Below are 16,338 nucleotides of genomic sequence, written 5' to 3'. Positions count from 1 at the left end.
GAATTTAGTAGTGTTAGGGTTCAGTTTCAATTATTGAATAATAAAACCTCAGGTAACTTGGCTCCATTAGAGTTTATTAATCAAAGATAGATCAGCACAATACACAAAGGCAAGGGTTAATATCTCATAAGTCTGGATAGAAGCTCCACAGAGTCTTCAAACCTGCTCTGAAATCATGGGCTGACTTCTGCTTTATTTATATCCCAGAGGGTTATGACTTTCACAATATTACCTAAGACTTACTCACCAGTTCTTGTCAGTTTTGAACACAGTTTTCCAGAAGTCACCAAAACTTATAGCATCTTATACTAGCTATACCTGGGTACAGGATGCATGCTGGGTAGGTATCAACAAGAGTTGATTTGTAATTTTTAATCAACAAGAGTTCATTTTAATCACTCTGATATATTTCCATACTACCTATCCTTAGCATTCTGTACCTTAGCACGTTTTGTCCCTACAGTACCAAGAAGAGGCTTGGCTTAAGTATAAAGGATGCTGGAAGTATGGATCGTACATTTTGTCTTAGCATAATTATACAGGCTTTTGAGAAAAGCTTAACATTAATACACTTCATAGTTATGCAAAACATTAATACAATATATGATATTAAGTATAATTTTGGTGTTCTGTATAAAACTGATATTGTATATAATACTGGCTAACAATAGTTTAAATGCCCCCTTTCCTTGAACTTAAATTTAATTTTTGTGTACATGACAAATCACAGTCAAAATATTACTTTTATATACAGTATGACTTTTACTATTTCTGAAAAATTACATGTGATCATCTTAATAGCTTTGTGGTAAATGAAAGAAAAGCACGGTTTGAGTACCAGCAAATGACTATGAACTCTAAAAGTATATCTTTGTGTTAAAGATTTCTAGGGCACCTATTGCTGCAGTATCAGAGAGCCAGTATTTTCTATGAAATTGAAAACAAGTTCAGACAAATTTTTGTTCTCTATAAAATATTGATTTCTTCTTTGTCTTCAGGACAGGATTCTGGGAAGGTGGTGATCTGGAGTATGGCTCCCGTCCTCAAAGAGGAAGATGAAAAGAATGAAAATATTCCCAAGATGCTTTGTCAGATGGACAATCACTTAGGTAACATAGAAGCGTTCTCTGTAGACTTTGAGCCTTGGCAAATTACCTGTTAGTACGTCTGTCTGTAATGAAAAAATATAAGTCTCTGTTCAGCAGTAAAGAATATGTGATGTTCTGCAGAGGGTCTCAGACCTCAGCTACATGCCTTTTTTAGATGTTCAGCAGAAAACCTTGTCAAGCTATAGAATATGTTTTGGACAGTTCTTCAGATACATCTGGAGATCCCTTGCATGAGTCTCTTCCATCTAATTTGGTGGGGCCAAAAAATAACTTGTAGATCATTTTTGAAAACCAGTTGGATTATAGAGAAGGGCAGGAGAAGGAATTAAGATAGAAGAGATGCCAAATAAAATATATTGATTATAGTCTTAAAATATATTGTACCATGCATGCAAAATGTTTGAAATGAGCTCATCTGAATAATATGCTCCTTGATTTTCTTGAAAATATAGTGTTTCCAGGTTGCATTTGTAATTTAATCCAATTTCATTTATCACAAACAATTTCCTTAGTGAGACAACTGCTACTTTTTCCCCTTTAAACCATATTTTTGTTAAATGTTTTTTAGACAGAATAGGTTGTTGTTGAAACTTAGATAAGTTATTCATCTGGTATTGAAAGATAAGTGCCGATCCATTTATCTGAAGCAGATAAAGTAACTGCTTTGAGTGGAGTGAGCATATTTAGCAAATTCCAAGCATCTACTGCCAAACTCTGCTTAAAATGAAATCTGCTCTCATTATGGAACCATGGGGTTTTTTTTGGCTTTTCATCTTATAAACTTTTTTTTTTTTTTTTTTTTTCACTTTCCAGCCTGTGTGAACTGTGTGCGGTGGTCAAACAATGGGGTTTATTTGGCTTCAGGGGGCGATGACAAACTGATCATGGTGTGGAAACGAGCTGCGTAAGCATGTTTTTCCTTTTCAACTTGTATTTTAATTTTAACAGTTATCTCTGTCTATTTTCACAAAATTTCCCCCAGTGCTAGCTCCTTGCCTTAAGAGCATGCAGGGAGGAAGTCACAGTTGCAGATCAGTAACATTGGAAGTTTGTTCTGATAACCTGTGTCTTGAACAGTAGTCTGTTTCCATTAGTGTGTTCTCTTTTCTGCGTAGGAGGTGAGCCATTTTCTCCCTGGGTTTGGAGACAGCTTCACTATTATATTCTTCAAAGAGATATTTTACGTTTTAGCATTATCAACTTGCTTTAGGAAGCATAGTAGTATAGAGTATATTTATGTAGCTTTTAAAGGTATTATAAGTTTCACTTTCGTATAAAACAATATTGCTATTTTCGTGTCATTCTCCATTGTGATAATATCTGAGCAGAAAGTAGACTTGTACAGCTATACTATATTCTAAAACAAACAGTTAATGAGTAACTTGTTGAGGTGGTTTCTGTGAATAACTCTTCTGGTCCTTTTTTAACTAGGTACATTGGACCTAGCACTGTGTTTGGTTCCAGTAGTAAACTTGCTAATGTAGAACAGTGGAGATGTGTTTCAATTCTCAGAAGCCATTCAGGGGGTAAGTGAAAAGGTGTAGAATAAATCTGAATAGAGTATATTGAAAAATATTTTGTATACATTAACATGATATTTTTCTTGTTCACAATATAATCAGTTGGTCATAGAACTTCTCACTACACAGCAGATCACTAACTATTAAAACTGGTTATGAGGAAATAGCATCAAGTGTCAGGAGCCTTAAAAGGGGGGAGAAGAAGATGGCTTTTATTTAAGGGAGGCAATGTGTCTAATGGCTAGAACAGGGGACTGGGTGTCAGGATTCCTGGATGCTGTTCCTTACTTTACCATTGTGCTCTGTGATGATGAGCACATAACTTAACTTCTGCAAGGCTGTGTGCTCAACTGTAAAATGTGGATAATACTTTTTTATTGTTAGTATTATCTTAAACAGTGTCTTCTGTTTACTATCTTATTATAGTGGAATAATGTTATTTTGACATGAATTATGAAAAGTTGGTTATAAAAAATGACAAGCATGTGTTAATTTTGTAGTTGTCCGAAGGGGCTATGTGGTTTCCATCAGTGTTTCACAGTGGACTGTGGTAGTGAGATATTTTTTTCCATCTGGGTTGGAATAATATTGTGTTGTGGTATCTCCTGCTGCTGCTTCACTAAGTGCAAATCAAGTCCTTTGGACAGAGGAGATTCTGGTTCCTGTAAACACCTTGGCCATCATGTTTCTATATCTCTCTATCTTAGGTACTTATACAGCCCCCCATTGAGCCATATAACTGCAAGTACCTCCCAATCTTTAATGTACTGATCCTCACAACACCCTTGTTAGGTAGGGACGTGCTATAATTTCAATTTTTAATAGATGGGGAACTGAGGCAGAGAGTATGTGACTTGCCCAGGGTCACACAGGAAGTCTGTTGGAGTAGGGACTGGAACCCAGATCTTCCAAATCCTGGGCTAATGCCCTAACCACTGGACTATTCTTCCTGTTTGCATAAAAGCTTTGAAGTAGAAGCAGAAAAACTTGCAAGTAATGAATGTCTGTAATTAGTTTCCCTAACATTTTAGAGCAGGGTGCACAAGCTATCAAATAGAGGTCTTGATAACTAGTCCTGTGCCTTAACCACAAGACCACCTTTCCTCCCCTTCAGTATGTTGTGACCAATTTTGAAATAATAAAAAATACAACTTTGTCTTTAAAGGATTTGGAGGCTTTTAGTGAAATATGGGGGAAAGGAGATATAACTGTTCTAGGGCTACCAGCCTTTAGTGTTCTTGTGGAAATGCTGGCAGCCCAGCTGGGACACACTAACAGTATGTAGAAGGATCTCAGCATCCATGGCACACCGCATGGGTTGCAACCTGGCACATTTTCTTAGATGGCAGTAAAGCTGCTTCTAAGTCTCTATTTTCCTTTTGGGTCCCATATTAAAGATGACACAAAGATTAGAGGAAACTGGAAAAACCGAATTTCAATAAAGGAAAATCACCAGAATGGGAAATCTTATTATGGCTGAATTTATAATCTGATTCTGTATTTATTGCTTTTTGTCAAAAGCAAAATAAAAAGGTATTTTATCAACTGCCAGATGGTAACAGAGCTACATATAATATAACTTGATTGTGCTTATTTAAATGATCTGTCCTAAAGTTAAAAAATAAGCCTTGACTAAAGAATACCTTGAGGGGAATGGAACAATAAAAAATGGTTCTGCAGGTGAAATAGCTTATGGTTTTTATTAACCATCTTGTAATCGGATATTAAATATGGAAATAATATAAATAGTTTGTTGTGATATAAGGGAATATTAGTTTGTGACTTAGCACAGCTCCTTCTGCGTGTGGCTCAGTCAAAGGAAGGCTTCCTTTTCACTCCCTTGGTTCATTTGCTTTATATGGACCATAGTGGTGATAGTTTTACTTTTGAGCCTCAAATTAGATAGTGTTCATGTAACATCATAGCAAGTACGTCTCTGAAACGGGCTGCGCTAATTGGTGAAATCAGTTAAATCTATTTGGCCATCAATTTGCAGCTCCAGTGCAATTTTTCATATAGATAGAGGACTTTTTTTTTAATAGATGTCATGGATGTGGCATGGTCTCCTCATGATGCCTGGCTGGCCTCCTGCAGTGTGGATAACACCGTTGTCATCTGGAATGCTGTCAAATTCCCAGGTGGGAACTTTTTTAATTCAGATATGTATATACAAATATAATTATCAGTGACAAAAACTAACTGCTTTTTGTGTCAGTGTCTTTCATTGACTATGAACAGATAGGGTGTATTTTAGAGCAGGCATCCTGCCCTTACTATAGTGACTAATACCTTGGAATCTGCTCAGCTGTTGTCACAGCTGTTGAAAATGAGAAGTGGATCACGCCACCACTATAAAGAGCGGTTATGTTCAGATTGTGCTGCTGATTTTGCATAAACATCACCGTTACTAGTATTTTCCCTTTTGGCTTGTTTTTAAAACATATATATATCTTTCAAATCCTGAAGATGTTCTAAGAATTCCTTCTTTTCCTATTTTCTGCTTTTGTGCCTGTTCCACATAGCAGCTACCATCTTTGGAAGCCCATCAAAGCCTCACTTTTAAATGGCTAGAAGAGTTGACCTGAGGTGATACCCTCCCAAGCTAAAAATGCTGTTATACAGTGCTCCCAGCCTCCCCTTAAACAATCTGAGAGGCAAGAGATCAGGAGTGGCAGTTGAACACTGTCCAACAGGGTGGTATAGATATCATTGTCCCTAGGTTAGTGGGCCTGTCAGGCTTAAACAGTATTTAATATGTAACCTGGACATAGATCATGTACACAAATGCACCACGTTGAAGCTGTTGTGATGGTTAGTGAGAACAGAGGGAGGAATAAGTGCATATTTTAACTAGGTTCCAATTAAACTGCTGTTTACTTTCCAGTGCTTGACAAAAGTTTCATAATAAACTGGTCTTTGCTGGTCTGGATCTCTTGCACAATGACTTGCATTCATTATGCTGTCAGAATACCCTTTTTGTTTCTTGCTTCATTTGTACAAGAAGCTTAATTTGAACATAGGTTGAGCTTGATTGGTACATTGGTGTTTGACCATCCAACAAAAATGTCAGGCTGCATTTAATATGGTGCTTCAGAAGGACCCTAGAAATCTCCACTAGACTTTTTGTCTATAGTTAAATAACCTTTTTAAGGGAATGGTAGCATCCAAGTGTTATCTCTTAACTTTTTGCTGTACGCAGAAATTCTTGCCACTCTGAAGGGACACTCTGGCTTGGTGAAGGGATTGACCTGGGATCCTGTTGGGAAATATATAGCCTCTCAGGCTGATGATCGAAGCTTGAAGGTGTGGCGGACCATGGACTGGCAGTTAGAAACCAGCATCACAAAACCATTTGATGAGGTATCTGTCTTGTGTTAAGGAGCACGTAGTGAACAAATTAAAAAACAGTTATTATACTTCTGCTCTTCAAAGCCCTGTGCAAATATTAGCTAATGAAACAGGACTGAAATGCTTACAGTGTGGTTTGTGCCTACTCTTATCCCACCTGGAGTTCCCAACTGTACAAGCAGAGCTGGCACTAGGCCTAAGAAGACTAAGCAATTGCTTAGGACCCTGAGCAGCTCAAGGGGCCCCCCTATTTGCTTTTTATTTTGTGGTGTGTATATGCGTGTGTGTGCGTGCATGCAAAAATATTCCTGCATATGGCCCCCAATGGGCTAGTACCACCTACGTGTACAAGTTAGCTCTCTGCTTCTTCTGTGACTTTCTGCCCAAAAAGGGGGTTTCAACTATTTGTGAACATGAAATAACTGAGTTCAGACCATATGAACAAACCTTTGTGAATAGCGTGTCTTAACCCAAATGATTGCTTCTGCCCTCCCATATCCCTGTAAAGAGGCACATTATGCCACAGCTGCAAGGGCTGGATAGAGCTGCCTGTGGAGCATATCAATCCTGCTCCCCTGTTTGCAGCAGGTGTCTTCCCTCTGGCAGGATACCTTCCCTCTGCCCATATAGGAGTAGATAAATAAACAAAACTTAGTCTTTGTGTTTGTTAAAGTCCTAGCTTTGAAGAGCAATATTTGCACCTTACCAGCACGAAGCGTTTTATAATATGATTGCCAAGGGCATTGTGTTGTGGCTTGGTGTGTTGTTTTAGGGGTTGGAGGGTGGGAAGTGTCTCCAGGCAATTGAGATAAAGCCAACAATAGGTGGGGGTGCTGTTTCCCAGTTTTTCATTGCACTGATGCCTTTGTAGTTTTAATTTTAATAGGGTTCACATGCAAAATACTGTAGTCTTAGCTTTATCAAATATTTTTGAAGATTAATCACAGTCAGTGATCTGCCAGGTGCTAATAGCTTTATGAATTGCAGACATAGTAAGTTTGCCTATTAGCCTCTGAGCAGGATGCAAATGTAGTACAGTGACTTTGACTAGACTTGCATATCTGCTGTAAAAACATGAAGGCAAGTACCAAAATCTGTTTTGTTTGCTTGGTTACTTTACTTTGGCTAGGAAGGCAATCAGACCTCTCTGGGTCTGGGGCTAATGAGTAGATTGTTTTGCAGTAAGTTTGTAGTGATGTGGCTAGCAATGTTCTTCATAGTCACTCATTTGCATTCAGCCATTTAGAGTCTGTGAGGTAGTGCATTTGCAAACTTGGGTCTCATAATTTGCAACTGATGTGTTGCAGCCATGTCACTAACCAGGATGATGAATATTTGGTGTACAGTATTTTATAGAATTCTGCATTCTTGCAGAATATAAAGAATGGTATTTTCAGGTGTTCTTTCCATGTAAAAAATTGTCCTGGAGAGCCTCTTTTCAATATCGGTCATTCTCCATTTTTGCATCTTTTCTGACAATAACCAGATACTCTTATTCACTTTCTAGCTCCTAGGTTACAGCTTCAGAACTTAGATTGGACCAACAATGTAGATAGGGATGAAGCTCTGAGAATTTAGTGTACTGAAATGTTACTGCTGAAATTGTGTTATACTCCTGAAAGAAACAAGAAATCACTCGTACAGTTTGTAAAATCTAACTTTCCTTTTTCTGCACCCTCAAAAGTTGTCATAAATGCCTCTGATCAATGAATCTAGACCCCTTTAAAGGCCTAATGTGTTTTTTTTCTTCTCAGTGTGGAGGGACAACACATGTTCTGCGTCTCAGCTGGTCGCCTGATGGACACTATCTGGTTTCTGCTCATGCCATGAATAATTCTGGACCTACTGCTCAGATCATTGAGAGAGATGGATGGAAAACCAACATGGATTTTGTAGGGCACCGCAAGGCAGTGACAGTCGTGGTGAGTAAATTTAAAGGGTAATGTCTCCTTAAAGTATAGCTTTGAGAAAATATGCTCTCTTGATATTTTATGTGCAACAGAGGGAAACAGCTGATATAGGTAGATGTAAATATGATAAAAGTTATTAATTGATACATGGATGTTTAAAAATCTGTCAGTTGAAGGTAAGTGTAGACTTTCACCTGTACAATTTTTTTATTTCATGGATTTGGAAGCAGGTCTGCTGACAGCAATTCTGGGCCCAGGGCAGAACAGTCAATGGGCCCCCTAGAAAGGGATAGCATGGAGCAGGACCACATGCGGCGGCTGATGCACGCACAAGCCGCACGGATGCGGTCCACCTGACATTTGGGCAGTGCTGCGCCTGCGCTGGCTGGTGCCCAGTGAGCTGCCAGCTGTGCTCCTGGGCGCACTTTTCCGGCCAGGGCCGGATCAACCTTTTGTGGGCCTGGCACCAAACATATTTGTGAGTCCCCCATGGGGGCAGTGGAGCATGGCAGGGGGAGGTCAGTACCTGGAGTGAGGGACTGGCCAGGGGCAATGGGGCAGGGCATGGCATGGCGGGGCCAGCCCCGCTCCACCCAGCCCAGTGCGAGGGCACTGTTTACAAACCAGCAGCTGCCAGACGCACACTGGCCCACCTGTATGTCCCTTCCATAGGGGACACGCTACACAGCCTCCCCACCCCCGACTTGAACTTAAAACAACTGCTTCCTATTAGGTCTTTGCACTATCTATATTTTCCAGAGGAAGATCTGCAGGTCTTGGTTTCATACACTTGCACCTCAATGACATTAATAATGTCGCTTAGTTAATAACACCACCTCACTTACCCTAAGTGAGGGACAACACATAGTTGTGCTTCCTCTTGTTCATATCGGCTACTGAATTGTGACTCAGTCGCTATTTGGTCTCTTCCTCCCCTCCGTCTTGCTCCCTAGGGGAAATAAGCTGCACAAGCCCTTTTTCTGGTACAACTTACTTTCCCCAAACCTGCTGTCTTCCCTGTACCCCCCTTCCTCTCTCTCCATGTGCAGAATTGTAAGGTGATGCCTTTCTCATCTCTTACTTCTCACTGTGGGCACAATGTAGGCAGCTCACAACTGAGCTCTTAGAAAAGGGCTGCCCACATAAAGAAGTGGAACTTCTACACTCCCCACGTATCCTTTGCTGACTTCAGGTACAGCCTCGGACCCAATTCTGTTAACATTTATTCTTATTAGTACAATTGCTAGAAAGCAGAAACAGGAGAGAACTGACAATTGCCATCTCTTCCTCATCACCTCTCTTCTAGTTTCATATTTAACACCTTCCTCCCCCACCCAAAGAAAAGGTAGAGAGGCTAGAACTAATCCGTTTCCCTCATGCCTGCATTCTTTACTCAGGGCCAAATCTCCTTTGAAATCAGTGGGACTTGTCATGGAACCTGTTTCTTCCTGTAGCTTCTGCCGGAGCTCTGGGGCTTCCCCATCCAGCGTGGCTTCTACTGGGGCTCAGGGCTTCCCTCCACCTCTCCCCACAGCATCTGCCTGGGCCAGGTCTTTCTCCCACCTGCCCATCCGTCTGCCCGGCATGGCTTCTGTCAGGGCGCCCAGGTGAGCTCGGGGCTTCTTCCGCCCCGTGGCTTGGGCTGTCTGCCTGCTGGAGTGCCCATTTTTTGGGGGGCCCCAAATTGGCTGGGAGCACCCTGGGCATGGGCGCCGTTGGCCCGTGCATTAATCTGCACGGCTCCTAGTCCCTCTCAGCACCCACTGCCCGATGCCAGCCCCTACCTTGTTGATCTCCCAGGGTGTGGAGAGAAGCCCTCTTGCCCCTCAGTCGGCCAGCGGGTGGGCTGAGAGCAGAAAGCGGTGGGGGAGGGGACAGGCGGGGCTTCTTCTCCCCCCCCCTTACCCCTCCCCCCTCCTTTTTTTTTAAATTTCCTGGCCGCGCTGCAGTGGTGGTGACTGGCGACTCCCAGGCCCTTTAAAATCACCTGGGCCCCTGGGCAATTGTCCCCTTTGTCCCCCCACCCTCACCCCCCTCCAGCGTTTCTCAAATGAGACCACAGTGGCTGCATGCAGCCACCAGGAGCTTTTCTTGCGGCCACAGCCTCCTGGGCAGTGACTTGAGGGGTGGTGGGAGGGAGCAGTGGACCCTCCCCTAGGGCCACCATCAGGGGTTGGACCCTGACCCCTTGTGAAGCCATGAACACCGGAGGAGCAGGCAGCCAGTGAGTTCCCACCTACCCAGGGGCAGTGAGGCTCCAGCTTCGGGCTTTAGCCCTGGGGTGGCAGGCTTCAGTCAAGGGGTTTTGGGCTCCACCCCTGGACCCCAGCCATGTGGCAGCAGGTGCTGGCCCTTGGCTCACCCCCACCCTCACATTGCCCCTGACCCCCGCTGCCTGCCTACCCACCTCCCCATCGAGGGCTTAATTTGTTCCCTGGCTTGCCAGGGTTGAGTAAGTCTGCTGTGAAAATTAATATTTGTATGTTTGTTAATAACACTTTTCACAGCCTCACAGCTAGCTGGTAAGTCTCCTGTGAAAAGTGATATTAACAAATATTACTTTTCACAGCAGCAGACTTACTAACTAGCAAGTCTTTTTTCAAAAAGCAATCAAAAAAGCAAAAGAAACAACAAAAAAAGACAAGAATGCGCAAAGCACCTTATTTGTGTTTCTATTCTGTTTAGATCCAGTAAAGAATAGAGACAACTCTACGTTATATTTATTATTGAGTCTGCAAAAAGAATCTCTGCATAAATAACTTACGATGAGTTGGACATGTATATTTGCATGTTTATTTGTTTTTCCTAAAGTTAATTAAGTATTTTAGGAAAAATTGTCACCGAAAAATTGTTGTGAGAACCCCTACGCTAGGTCACTAGTTCAAATCCAGCCCACTTCGGGAGTGGCCAAAAGTTTACCTTCCGAAGCCTTTTCAGTGGCTTCTTTGAAATCAGTCTGGTTCCAAACAGGCTGATGTTCACATCACAAAACCAATACAACGTGGTATTCCTGTTGGTGCATTTGTCAGAGATGTCAAAGACTGAGTTGACTATGGAGACAAAAACACTCTGACCCATAGAAGGTGTCCTTCCAGCTCAAGGCTGAGACACATTGGGTAGGCAGTATGAGGAAACCAACATTGCTTTTGTCTGTGCTGAATGTGTGATGCGGGCTAGAGAGGTTAGCCTGACATCATTTGTGAGCATTAAATTAACTTAAACTCCAAATACCTCCTAAAAATAATTCATTGATTGTAATATGTTCGGCTTGTTTTTTTTCTGCCTTTCAGAAATTCAATCCAAAAATCTTTAAAAAGAAACAAAAGAATGGGAGCTCCACCAAGCCAAGCTGTCCCTATTGCTGCTGTGCTGTCGGCAGTAAGGATCGGTCCCTCTCTGTTTGGGTAAGTTTCCTTTGTTGCTTTCATTGGCTGACGTGATCACTTGGACAACTAAAGGACTTAGCACAGAGATCAGGGTGTACAGAATTAGGATCTTACATTTAGATAGAGTTTTTATTGGCCACTCTGCCTGTTGTCAGGGGATTGTAGGAAAACACTGCACTGGAATAAGTTTGTTTTCATTATCCTGAATTGTTTTAGAAATAAGCACTGAAATGTTTTTAAAAATTATAGGAAAAGTTGATTATATCCTTAGCCACAATTTCTAGTATATTCAGGTAAATCTCCCGTTGATTTTTGTAATTTATGTTTCGATTTATTCTCGATCAAGTTTTGGGGACTGAGGTCTCTGCTGATGTTTGGCCCAGAACAAGGTAGGCAGTACAGTGTCCCAGAAGAAACTAGGTTGTGGATAAAAGAAAAGGAGTACTTGTGGCACCTTAGAGACTAACAAATCTATGCTATCTCTCCCTCTGTGAAACTAACTCGGGAAGCAAAGGGCCTAGGGAATCCAGTTCCAAGGGCTAATGGTACATGAGGGACTAAGAGAGTCAGTGATAGAATATGCTGCTGTTGTCAGAGAAGAGGAGCTGGTGCCCAAATTGAGACCCACTGAGCCTGATTTGCAGAAGTTCTGAGCACTTAACAGCTGCAACTGAAGTCAATGGGAGCTGTGCTTTGAACATATAGAGTGCTGTAATAATGCCCCCCATCTGTAAAATTGAAAATATGAATACCAGCTCACCCTAGGGATGTATCCTGAAGATAAATCTGCTAATGATTGTGAACTACTCAGATGCTATGGTGATAAGTGCCATAAAAATGAGGAAATTAATAATAATAATAATTTTGTCTTCAGAGCAGGGTTTGAGTAGTAAGCAGTAAATAAGCATGGGGCCTCATATTGAATGATGAGGTTAAAAAGGAGTATTGAATAGCCTTCCTCCTATCCCATATTCAGCATACCCTACCATGGAATCTGGCTTCCCCTGAGCTTGCTCTGCAGAATGCAAGGAAAATAGTTAGCACAGCCTAGCTGCTGCTGCATTGACTGATCCCCTGCCTGCTTTGTACTGGCCTCAGTCCCCAGCTTCTGCTTTCAGCCAGGAAATAGAGGCAGGGTAGAAAGAATTTAAAAAAAAAAAAAAAAGAAAAAAGAAAAAAAAATCCAAGTCTTCGAACATCTGGTTTGACTTTTATTGTAAAGTCTAAAGTAAAATTATATTTTCAAATTGTGACTGAGGATAAAAATGGTTATTCCTCCACTTTAATGTAAGATTGACTGGTTTGGAAGCTGTAATAAGGCAGCGAATCGGCTTAAACAAAGTGTATGGGTTCATAATGAGGGACATATACCAGAACATGCCAGTTGCTACCTGTAATTCCCTGTTTCCTTTCTAAGCAGCCTAAGTGTGATATTTATCCATCAATCACTTAAGTGTATAACACTAAATCTTTCTGGCAAAAATACCAAATAACCGGTGTTTTGTTAATCAAAGTGTCACTTAAGTATGTCCCATTATAGCTCCTAATGGGCCTTGCAGAGATTGGGATCTCATGCTAGGCACAGCAAAGACACATAGTAAGAGAGAGTGCTTGCCCTGAAGACCTTACAGTCTGAATAGACAAGACCGATAGATGGTGGGAGGGGAAACAGAAACAAAGAGGTGAAATAACTCACTTGGGGGTCACACAGCAGGTCTGTGGTAGATCCAGAATTAGAACCCAGCTCTACTGAATCCCAGGTAACCTCATTATTCACTAAACCATACTATCTTCTCCTACTTCAGCTTCTGTTAGAGCCAGGTATCTGGGATGCTAAGTATACTGGCTGAGAATTAGAGGTACTGCACCTCTTTGTTTTGGAACAAGTTATGGGAAATTCTTTTGCTTATTCAGTTCTTTATTGTCGTATCAAGTTGATCCATAAATACAGGGTTGGCTGCCCCTCTTTAGGAACAATTGGTAGTTTCCCTTTGTTGTTGATTGGCTTTCCTTACTTACACATTGATAGTCTGAAAGTGAGCTCATTACCCTGATCTATGTTCTGCCTTTCTCTTATGTTACCAATGAGCAACCTCCTTATCTTAGTTAAGGTTGGAACAGAAGCTCTCTCCAAGGTCTGGAATTACTTTGAATTGGTAGAGAGCTCTACATCTACAACAGAGAGAGGGCTACTTTGGTCAGAAGAGTCAATCTGTTTCAAAAAGTGGGGCTTGAATGTCATACAAACTTTTGAGGGAATGGGTTGTGCTCTATAGAGAAATGACTAACTCCAGGTACACTCCAGATCTTACATCATCAGCCATACAGATAGCATTCCTGCAGGAGGTAAGATTTGGTAAATGCTATTAGATTCTGGAAGAGGATGGGATTATGTGGTTGTGTATAATATTTCTAAATTTCTGTCTCCTGTATTTTTCCATTTTAAGCTCACATGTCTGAAACGACCTTTAGTTGTCATACATGAGCTGTTTGACAAGTCTATCATGGACATCTCATGGTAAGATGGCTTTCTCTTTTGTATAAAAGCTAAAACAAAATATTGTCTACTTCTGTACCTATCTGTTCAGTGGAAGTTTTTATTCTAGTACATTGCAACACTGCTCACATTTTGAGCATAATTTGAGCACCACATCAGTGTGACCTGAAGTTTTTGAAGTTGCAGCAATATCTTTGATAACTCCATTAGTTTTGACTCAACTCTATTATTCCATGTACCAAATAGGCCCTTAGTGTCTCTAGATGAGATGAAAATGTACTACAGAACAGGGAAACTATTTACATTTGAAATTTTATGTGTTTGGAGTGTATGTGTATCTCCTTGCAGGGGAAGAATAGTGTCTTTGTAACTAAAGGATATAAAATATAATAATAATACAGTGTTATGATGTACAAAGACATTTGTAGAATAAGTTCAGCTTGTTAGAATTTCCTCTTTTGAGCAAGCTGCTACTATTTTGTAAAACTTAATGGGCCTGAAGGATTTTACACATATGTAACTTATATACAGTTATTCATTTACACTGATGCAAGCGAGAAGACTCCAGTATGTCATCTCAATCCCTCTTCTCCCCTCCCAAAAAATCCACAATGGCTCCCATCTCCAAAATGGTTCCCTTTTTTTTTTTAACTTGAAGTTCTTTAAGTGTCCATACTTGCTTATCTGTCTGACCCTCCTGGTAGTTTTTCATTCAGAAAATTCGACATAGCTGCTCTATTCTTTAATAAATAATTTAGTTATATCAAAAGTGTTGCAGTGCTATGTAAGAAGGTATGCATTCCTTTGTGGCCGAGTGTAGCAGAAGGGTCAAGTTAAGAGAGTTTCAAATCATAAGGCAAGTATCGAACAGAAAACAATGAAATTATAAAGTACTATAACACCGCCCACCAATCACAGCATAGAACATAGCAACCTTCCAAGCAGGTGTGTTTTTCCCGAGGGCATGTAGTCTAGTGTGGGTTTTGTCCAGAGTTCTATATTGTGTGGGACATCATGCTTTTCAGCTATCTTCCAGCCCAGGTCCCACTTCCCTGTCCTGCTGCAAGAAGCCTTAGGGTTGCCAGGCATCCAGTTTTTGACTGGAACACCCGGTGGAAAAGGGACCCTGAAGGCTCTGGTCAGCGGGGCTAAGGCAGGCTCCTTGACTCTGTGCAGCTCCCAGAAGTGGCAACATGTCCCTGTGGCCCCTAGGCACTGGGGCCAGGGAGGCTCTGTGTGCTGGCCCCGCCCTGAGCGCCGGCTCTGCAGCTCCCATTGGCCGAGATCAGCAGCCAATGGGAGCTGTGGGGGCAGTGCCTGCGAGTGTGGGCACCTTGCAGAGCTGCCTGGCCGCACCTCCGCCTAGGGGCCGGACATGCTGGGCATGTCCGGGAGCAGGGCGGAGCCAGGGCAGGCAGGGAGCCTGCCTTAGCCCCGCTGCACTGCAGACCGGCAGCCGCCTGAGGTAAGTGCCGCCCGGCCGGAGCCCACACCGCAACCCCTTGCCCCAGCCCTGAGTCCCCTCCTGCCCCCAAACTCCCTGCTAGAGCCCGCACTCCAACCCCTTGCCCCAGCCCTAAGCCCCCTCCTGCCCCCCAGAGCCTGCACCCCCAGCCAGAGCCCTCACCCCCTCCCACACCCCAACCTCCTGCCCCAGCCCAGTGAAAGTGAGTGAAGCTGGGGGAGAGCGAGCAATGGAGGGAGGGGGACAGCGGTGAGTGGGGGTGGAGCATCAGAGAAGAGGCGGGGCCTCGGGGAGGGGCGCAAGGCAGGGGTGTTTGTTTTTGTGCAGTTAGAAAGTTGGCAACTCTAAGAATCCTGCTGTGACCATTTCATGAGCACTGATTCCTCCCTTACTCCAGTGGAGGGGGGGGTTGGATAGGGCGTGGAGTCCTGGGGGGGCAGTTAGGGACAGGGGTCCTAGGAAGGGGCGGTCAGGGGACAAGGAGTGGGGCGGGGGGGTGGATGGATCAGGGGTCCTGGGGGGCCTGTCAGGGGGCGGGGGTGTGGATAGGGGGCGGGCAGTTGGGTGGTTGGAAAGGGGGTGGGGTCCCGGTGGGGGCGGTTAAGGGCGGGGGTCCCAGGAGGGGGCGGTCAGGGGACAAGGAGCAGGGGGGCGTTGGATGGGTCGGAGGTTCTGAGCTGGGCGGGAAGTGGGAGGGGGCAGATAGGGGGCGGGGGCCAGGCTGTTTCCGGAGGCACAGCCTTCCCTACCCGGCCCTCCATACCGTTTTGCAACCCCGATGTGGCCCTCGGGCCAAAACGTTTGCCCACCCCTGCTCTGTGGTGACAAAGCACACGCGTGTGCACACACACACACACACACACTGCTGCCCGATGTTAGGTCTTGGGAATGACCTGCGTTCAGCAGCGCCATTATGTCTTCTGACAACCTTGCTGCCCTGCCATCATTCATCCCCTCCACCGTGGGCTGCTGTGGTGCGACAGCTGGGGTAGGGAGACGCGCTCGCAATTCTCCACTGTTAGACGTGAGCCAGCCTCTAGCTGTCTGTTGGAGAGAGGCCAAGATGGCAGCAGCCACCAGCAGCCCCAGCCCTCGCTGCGGCA

The 16,338-nt window shown here is 43.3% G+C and overlaps 1 protein-coding gene across 1 annotated transcript in view; it reads left to right on the top strand.

Annotated features, from left to right (window-relative positions):
• The window catches only part of HIRA (histone cell cycle regulator), a 57,247-nt gene that overhangs the window by 15,131 nt on the left and 25,778 nt on the right, over positions 1-16,338 (top strand). Inside the window, exons 3-10 of the mRNA XM_077834769.1 lie at positions 999-1,109; positions 1,923-2,013; positions 2,541-2,635; positions 4,672-4,767; positions 5,829-5,989; positions 7,732-7,899; positions 11,178-11,291; positions 13,721-13,791. Coding sequence (XP_077690895.1) covers positions 999-1,109; positions 1,923-2,013; positions 2,541-2,635; positions 4,672-4,767; positions 5,829-5,989; positions 7,732-7,899; positions 11,178-11,291; positions 13,721-13,791 — 907 coding nt within the window. The remainder of the gene's footprint in view (positions 1-998; positions 1,110-1,922; positions 2,014-2,540; positions 2,636-4,671; positions 4,768-5,828; positions 5,990-7,731; positions 7,900-11,177; positions 11,292-13,720; positions 13,792-16,338) is intronic.

Source organism: Eretmochelys imbricata, chromosome 15 (assembly GCF_965152235.1).
Source record: "Eretmochelys imbricata isolate rEreImb1 chromosome 15, rEreImb1.hap1, whole genome shotgun sequence".
In the NCBI taxonomy this organism is placed as follows: Eukaryota; Metazoa; Chordata; order Testudines; family Cheloniidae; genus Eretmochelys; species Eretmochelys imbricata.
The sequence above is the reverse complement of the archived record's forward strand: the minus strand, read 5'-3'. Positions and strand labels throughout refer to the sequence as shown.